This window comes from Neofelis nebulosa, chromosome 1 (genome assembly GCF_028018385.1).
Source record: "Neofelis nebulosa isolate mNeoNeb1 chromosome 1, mNeoNeb1.pri, whole genome shotgun sequence".
In the NCBI taxonomy this organism is placed as follows: domain Eukaryota; kingdom Metazoa; phylum Chordata; class Mammalia; order Carnivora; family Felidae; genus Neofelis; species Neofelis nebulosa.
The window spans coordinates 157,375,161-157,376,362 of record NC_080782.1 but is presented as its reverse complement, the minus strand read 5'-3'; the positions used below and the strand labels follow the sequence as shown (position 1 = coordinate 157,376,362).

At 45.3% G+C, this 1,202-nt stretch overlaps 1 protein-coding gene across 1 annotated transcript; it reads right to left on the bottom strand.

Annotated features, from left to right (window-relative positions):
- Positions 1 to 227: 227 nt before the first annotated feature.
- On the bottom strand, positions 228 to 1,202 carry LOC131487572 (olfactory receptor 2T2). The gene has a single exon (XM_058688451.1). The coding sequence runs from the start codon at positions 1,200 to 1,202 to the stop codon at positions 228 to 230; it is 975 nt and encodes a 324-aa protein (XP_058544434.1).

The following is a 1,202-nucleotide window of genomic DNA, read 5'->3' as shown; positions in this document are numbered from 1 at the left end:
CTGGAAAATGTTTTTCAGTGAATCCAGACTAGCCAATGGGCTAATTCTGATGCTTGTGGGCTACAGCTATTGTTTCTAAATGATGCTTGCAAAGAGACGATTTTGCCTGTTGATAACTCAGGATTATTAAAATGGTAGTGAATTTTTTTTCATAATAAAAAACATAGTTTCTTATATGAAGGTGTGCCAGTGGCCATAGCACCAATGATATTTGTACCTGGCCGTGTCTAGTATTTCCTGGACAGATCCACCACTCTGGTTTTCTGGGAGGAGGGGCATCTACTCAGCACTTTTCTTAGAGCTGTAGCCACATCTTTATTCCTCAAGCTGTAGATGAGTGGATTGAGCATTGGAGTGAGGATGGTGTAGAAAGCAGATACAATTTTGTCTTTCTCTGGTGTGTGGTAGGAATGTGGCAACACATTGGTGTAGAAGGCTGCCCCATAGAAAATGCTTACTACCATTATATGGGAAGAACAGGTAGCTAAGGCTTTGCGCCGGCCCTCAGCAGAATTCATGTGATGGACAGTGAGCAGGATGCGTGTGTAGGAAACAGAGATTACAGATATAGGAATGAGCAGCATTAGCACGCAGCAGGCGTACATCAGAGTCTCATAGAGAGACGTGTCAACACATGACAGTTTCAGTACAGCTGGGATCTCACAGAAAAAGTGATTGATTTCTCGGAAGCCACAGTAGGGGAAACTCATAGTGAAGGGGGTCAGCATGAACCCATCTAAGGAGCCACCAACCCAGGAACCCACCACCATGAACAGGCAAATCCTGCGATTCATGAGGAGAGGGTACCGAAGGGGTTTGCACACAGCCACATACCGGTCATAAGCCATGAGACCTAGCAGGAAAAATTCACCTCCAATTAGTGTCAGGTAGAGGAAGATCTGAAGTGTGCATCCAAAGAAAGAGATGATCTTTTCCTTGGACAGAAGGTCTTGCAGCATCTTGGGAACGGTGATACAGATGTAAACTGTGTCCATAATGGAGAGCTGGCTGAGTAAAAAGTACATGGGTGTATTCAGGCGAGAGTCCACATGGATGAGCAGAATCATGACCACATTGGCTGTTACAGACACCAGAAAAATGGAGAAGACTACTGCAAAGATAAGCCCAGGGAATTCAGGGTGGGTGATGAGGCCCAAGAGGATGAAATCAGTGGAGTTCTGGAGAGTGGCTTCCATGATCAT